Source organism: Triticum dicoccoides, chromosome 4B, assembly GCF_002162155.2.
Source record: "Triticum dicoccoides isolate Atlit2015 ecotype Zavitan chromosome 4B, WEW_v2.0, whole genome shotgun sequence".
Classification (NCBI taxonomy): domain Eukaryota; kingdom Viridiplantae; phylum Streptophyta; class Magnoliopsida; order Poales; family Poaceae; genus Triticum; species Triticum dicoccoides.
This window is the reverse complement of record NC_041387.1, coordinates 195,833,074-195,839,265: the sequence shown is the minus strand read 5'-3', so window position 1 is coordinate 195,839,265 and position 6,192 is coordinate 195,833,074. Positions and strand designations below refer to the sequence as shown.

Below are 6,192 nucleotides of genomic sequence, written 5' to 3'. Positions count from 1 at the left end.
GCCAAAAAAAAACCCCAGTCGCGCCCCCGGGACGCCGAATTCCGCCGGTTCGGCCATTTTTTTGACCCCCCAGTCGCGCCCCCAGGACGTCGAATTCCGCCGGTTCTGCCCATTTTTTGGCCCGGCGATCCCAGGCCGAACCCAGCGCACTGGGGGGCGCTTGGGGGCTCCGGCGAAAGGAAAAACCAGGCCTGCGCCACCACTGTCAGGCGAAAAAGCATCTTTCACGTCCAGATTCGTCCCCCGCACGCGCACGCCCTTCTGCCGCCGTGCCGATCCCAATGCCGCCTACCTACGCACCGCGGCTAGAAAGACCATTCCCCCGCCGGAAAAAAAGAGGGTTCGCCCCGACAGCCTCCACCCCGCTCTTGGGCGAGCTTTGCGGCGCTCCGGCCACGCAGGCGGGGATACCGGCGGCTGCGCGCCTACCATGCCCGCCAGGTGTTTGGCGATTTGTCCGCTTGGCGATGGACTCGCACGACGAGGAGGCATTCGCGATGCTGCTGGAGGAGGAAGCCGATGACGACGCCCAGGACGAAGAGCACCTCATGGTCCTCGCCGCTCTGGCCGACCTGTTCGCGAGCAATGCAAAGCCGCGGCGAGGTGGCTCGGCGCCAGTCCGGCTGAAGGCAAAGCAGAGGCATCAACTGGAAGGCTATTGCTTGCTCTACGCCGACTACTTCGCAGACGCCCCACTTCACGGCGAGAAAGTATTTCGGCGCCGTTATGGGATGAGCCGAAAGCTCTTCTTCAGGATTGTGAATTCCATCCGTGAGTTCGACAGCTACTTCAAGTGCAAGGAGGATTGCACCGGCACACTTGGATTCACCTCACTCCAGAAGTGCACGACAGCTATGAGGATGCTTGCATACGGAGCTCCCGGTGATTCACTGGAAGACTATGGACGCATGGCCGAGTCCACGACCATTGAGTGTATGTACAAGTTCTGCAGGGCAGTGGTGGCAGTGTTTAGACCTCAATACTTGCGATCACCCAATGCTGAAGACACTGCTCGGATCCTAGCACAGAATGCAGCAAGAGGATTTCCTGGGATGCTTGGAAACATCGACTGCATGCATTGGGCATGAAAAAACTGTCCATTGGCTTGGCAGGGGATGTACAAAGGCGCCAAAGGATCTTGCAGTGTGGTACTTGAGGCAGTGGCCACACAGGACCTCTGGATTTGGCACTCCTTTGGTATGCCAGGAACTCACAATGACATCAACGTACTGCAATGCTCGAATGTCTTTGGCAAGCTTGTTGAAGGTCAATGGTACTCCGATGAACTTCGTCAATGGGCGCCACTACAATAAGGGTACTACCTAGCAGATGACATCTATCCGAGATGGTCCACATTTGTGAAGACTATCTCAAACCCTGTGCCAGGAGGCAAGAACTCCTACTTTGCCAAGTGTCAGGAGGCTTGCAGAAAGGATGGCGAGCGGGCATTTGGTGTGCTCCAATCTCGATTTGCTGTTGTCCGGTACCCCGCTCAGACCTGGTCGAAAGATCAAATGTGGGAAGTCATGACTTGCTGTGTCATCTTGCACAACATGATCATTGAGTGCGAGCAGGAAGAGCCAGTGTTTGATACTGAACCATATTATAGGCAGGGTCCTCTTGCCCAAGTTGATCACCATCTACCGGCAACCTGGACTGCTTTCCTCAATATGCGTTAGGAGATCCGAGACCCACAGGTGCATCAACAACTGCAACACGATCTGGCGGAGCACCTATGGAGGCTCAAGGGCAACGCCTAGCTCGACGTGTGATGAAATATGAGTTTTTATTTGTTGAACTATTTGCTTTGTATTGATTTCTGTGATGAACTTTGTGATAAAAATTAGCTTATGTTGAATTTGTGTCGAAGCACGCCGAATATGGGCCGAAATTGGTCCAATTTGCGCCGAAAGTGGGCCGAAATCGGCGGCTGGGGGGCGACCTTGGGGGGGGGGGGGCTGGGAACCCGAGCCCCCTCACACCGATTTTTTCGCCGGCGCCCCCCAGGCGGCGCTATTTAAGCCCCTGGGGGGCCGAACGAGTGGAGATGCTCTGAGTGCCTTGTGTTGGCCAAGTGAGCCCCCCCCGTGCATCTTGTAAAGGGATGCCCAGGGGACAAGGGGTGGCCCACTTGGCCAACTATATTATTGAGAGGTCATCCAAAGTGACGCATGATGCATGCACAGTGCAGCACTATCGGGGCGCACTGAAGTGACGCGCTATAGTGTTTGCTTTATCGGCAATAGTGACCACGGTATGGCCGTCTTCTCCGTGTCGGGTACGCCGCGGTTGACTCCGCGTAGCAGGCCGGCTGGAGCAGCCGGACGGGAAGCAGGCTGGAGCAGCCGGGTGGCGAGCCGGCCGGGGTGGACGGGCAGCCGGACCGAGGGGCGTTGGCCGCCCTGATATTTTGAAGTATCGTTTCATCTCCTTAAGTCTACCCAAGGGTCATTCCCCGACAGGAATCCGGCTTGCAAACCGGAGCAGAATGAACCGAGTGCGCAGCTGGTGGCGCGACAGGACCCACGGCCGCCTGTATCCGCACCGAAGCAGTGGCAGAAGCATATGCGCTGCAGCTGCAAGCAACGTCGGGGCAGCAGCATTTGGCTGCTTGAGCGCCAGGTTCATATGCGTGTCTGGGCCATTCTCCGTGACTGCTGCATGCGGCATGTAGCCAAGAGCCATAGACCGGCCCTCCACAGCTACTGCCTGTATGGCGCACTCAGCTGGGGACTGCGCCTGGTCCACTTCATTCGCGTGAGCAGCAGCAGCTACGGGCAGTCCTGTTGCTGCCATATACACGTCCGGCTGGCCAGCCGAAAAGCCCGGTTCTGCTGCCTGTACTGATCTCTGCATGGACTTCATGGGAACCGCCGAACTAGTTTGAGCATCCAACGTCGTATTTTCACCAACAGCTTGGACATTTTTAGACCTCTTGCTAGCATCTCTGTCAGGCATATCCTCATCCCGGTTAGCGCCGTCCTCATGGCCATCATCATGGTTTTCCCAAATTCGTGGCATAAAGTCAACATCCGGGACGTAGTCCTCCAGAACAAACCGAAGTGAATAGCCATTAAGTTTAACATAGACATCCGACGAGACCGAAGCATCAACAGACCCATCTTTCTTGGAGAAAATATTCAAAGAATGCACGGCCATGTGAATTCGCACAATTCCATGCCGGCGCAAAGAAACCAAATCAACATCTTGCGTGGCTCCTATAACTGATCCAACCGCCCACAAACCGAGGAAATGGCGGAGAGGTGGTGGAACGCCAGTGACATGAACCCATACGGGCTGCAAAGGAAGAACGGATGTGACCTCCTCAGCTATCCATTCACTGAATGCAACCTTCACGTTGTATGATTTCACATTGTACTCAAAAGCTGCCACACGTTTCAAAATCTCGATGGATGGGAAACAAACTAGGAAAGCATTGTCTCCATGCGGCACGGCTTCCCACTTCCAAGAAGACTGGAGTGAGGCGATCTTAGCGACCTTTACCTCCATCTCAGCAGCACATAAAGAACCACCAGAGATCGTGACCAATGCAGTTGGCAGTGTTGGTGGTGCTAGATGTTCCTTGAAAAGCGAGTGAGGTAGTTGCACGAACATAAGTTTACAAGACCGCATCCACCGAGCGACGCAATGGGCCTTGGCTGCTTGAGCACAGGACAACGGTGCATAGGGTGCTTGTAGTTGTTGCAAATATGACAGTAGTGTATCACCGTGCAGTCCTTGGAGAGATGATCATCTGAACGACATTTGAAGCACCAAAGGCCGGCTTTCCTTCCTTTCGGGCCCAGTCCAGCGGCGTCCGTCGAGGCCGCAACCACCGGATCAGATAGTTTATTTGCATTGTTGTGTAGCATACCTAGTTTTGTTTTTTGTGCTTTGCAAGAACTTTGTTTTTAATGTTCTTCTATATCTGTTGGTACTTATGTTCCTTTATATGACCCAGTTAATCCTCAAATGTAGTATGCTAATCAACTTTCTTACTGACATCACCTACTTGTTTTGCAATTGTACCTGCAGTTAAATCATGGTGACATTGAATTCGGCTTCTTTCCTCATGTTGCACCTAAGACAGTTGAACACATTTTTAAACTTGTGCAGCTTGGATGCTATAATACAAATCACTTCTTCCGGGTATGAATAAATTTGATAACTTGCTGACACAGTTTGTTTGTTTGTTTGTTATGGACTACTTTTTATCATATGCATGCACATCTGTTACTGGTTGCAGGTTGACAAGGGTTTCGTTGCGCAAGTTGCCGATGTCATGGGAGGTAGAAAAGCCCCTATGAATAAAGAGCAGGAACAACAGGCAGAGAAATCAATTGTTGGTGAATTTAGTACTGTCAAGCATGTCAGAGGAATACTCTCAATGGGAAGGTACTCCCTCTCTGAAGTTTCGGCAGAAACCTGTCTTATCAAACCATCTGGTTCTGGCCTAAACCATAATATCATGTACTAGCATCTTTCTGTATGCATTGGTTCATATGGTTCTCCATAGTTCCTTTTGTCGTCCAGTACAACTCCAGATGAATGCAATGTATATCCTTATTCAGAGTGGATATTGTACATGCAAGGGTGGGTGCTTGAGTCTAGGGTTTAGCTAATTATTTATCTTTAAAAATTCTGAAAAACATTCATAGATTCATTCATAAATATGATCAGGTATGCCCTGCACAAAAAAGAAGCTGCTTTGTATCTACAATTACATTTTATCAGCTTATGATATTTACTTATTCTTCCCCTCTGCAAGGTATTCTGACCCAGACAGTGCCTCCTCTTCCTTTTCTATCCTCCTTGGTGATGCTCCCCACCTTGATGGCCAGGTATTTAGCATTTTTTGAAAAGACTCATATTCAATGTCAGTTAAGTAACTGAATGGAGATTGATGCCTAATGGTTTTCAGTATGCTGTATTTGGGAGGGTGACTAAGGGTGACGATACATTAAGAAAACTAGAGCGCCTGCCAACCCATAAAGAAGGCATTTTTGTAATGGTATGTATCTGTCAATGCCAGTCCTATGTGTGGGCAATCTGTTCCACCTTATTTACCTCTCGAGTGCACATGTTAAATATTTGAATTCTTCCACATGCTAAATTGCACCATATTTATGTATTTATTCCATTTTCAGCCAATTGAGCGCATTGAGATTCTGTCGACATACTATTATGGTAACAACTGAAAGTTCCTTGTTTCTTCCCCCTTTTATTTTTATTTTCTGTATCTTGAACATCATTACCACAAACAAAATACACTAGCATATATGCAAAGCAAAACAATGATAGTTAGAGTGTTACACCGCATGCCCTTTAGATGGTTAGACAATTTATTAATGAAATATATGTGATGTTTACATATTGAGTTGATCTTCTCTATCATTGGAAGTAGTTTTTTTTTCTCTAGTAGTTGAATAGATGTCAATATGAAGGTTCTATAGCTAATACTATCATGTATATACCTAAGAGAGTGATCCCCATTAATTCTAATTATCTCAACATGCATGTTTCAACATAACCAAAATTGTTGTAGCCGATAGATTTACTAGCTTGATCCACTAGCATCTGTCTGATCTACGCATGAGAATCCTCTACCATGAAACATGCACAAGTGCATTCTAAGTAGGTTTTAGATCACATTGCATTTAATTGTGACATGCACAGCTTTTCATGTTACTATTTTTGTTTATGTCGAAATCTATCACATTGTTTCGTAAGGACCGAGTTAGTATTCTACAGAGTATTTAGAAACTATATATCCAATTCCATGGCAACACGAGGGGTATCATCTAGTTAAGTAGAATTTTAGACCCCTACCCATCTACATTTTTCATTCTAGAGTGATTGCTGATGAAGCAACACTAACCTGTGAAAATATTAGGTGTTAAAAGGTTTGACCTATGCCTAGTAAAGTAATAGTAATGAAATATTAATCTGTATGGTACACAAAAGTATAATATTGAATTTCTGATCTAAAGAAGTATATGCATGATTTCCCTGCTACCAAGCTGTTATGTATCGGAGTACATGGGCCTACCATGGCAGCTACCAATTATGGGAAGAGGTCCCCAACCGCTATCTTAGATAGTCTATCCTTTAAATAAAGAAGATATACTTTAGCTTGCGAAAGCCAATTAGGGATAAGATCTGTGACCTCTTAGATTGGATTGTTAGGCCTCT

The 6,192-nt window shown here is 48.1% G+C and overlaps 1 protein-coding gene across 1 annotated transcript in view; it reads left to right on the top strand.

Moving 5' to 3' along the window:
* The window catches only part of LOC119295757 (peptidyl-prolyl cis-trans isomerase CYP23-like), a 12,381-nt gene that overhangs the window by 4,166 nt on the left and 2,023 nt on the right, over positions 1-6,192 (top strand). The window contains exons 2-6 of the mRNA XM_037574210.1: positions 4,036-4,149; positions 4,247-4,395; positions 4,769-4,841; positions 4,922-5,011; positions 5,148-5,187. Of these exons, the coding sequence (XP_037430107.1) occupies positions 4,036-4,149; positions 4,247-4,395; positions 4,769-4,841; positions 4,922-5,011; positions 5,148-5,187 (466 nt within the window). The remainder of the gene's footprint in view (positions 1-4,035; positions 4,150-4,246; positions 4,396-4,768; positions 4,842-4,921; positions 5,012-5,147; positions 5,188-6,192) is intronic.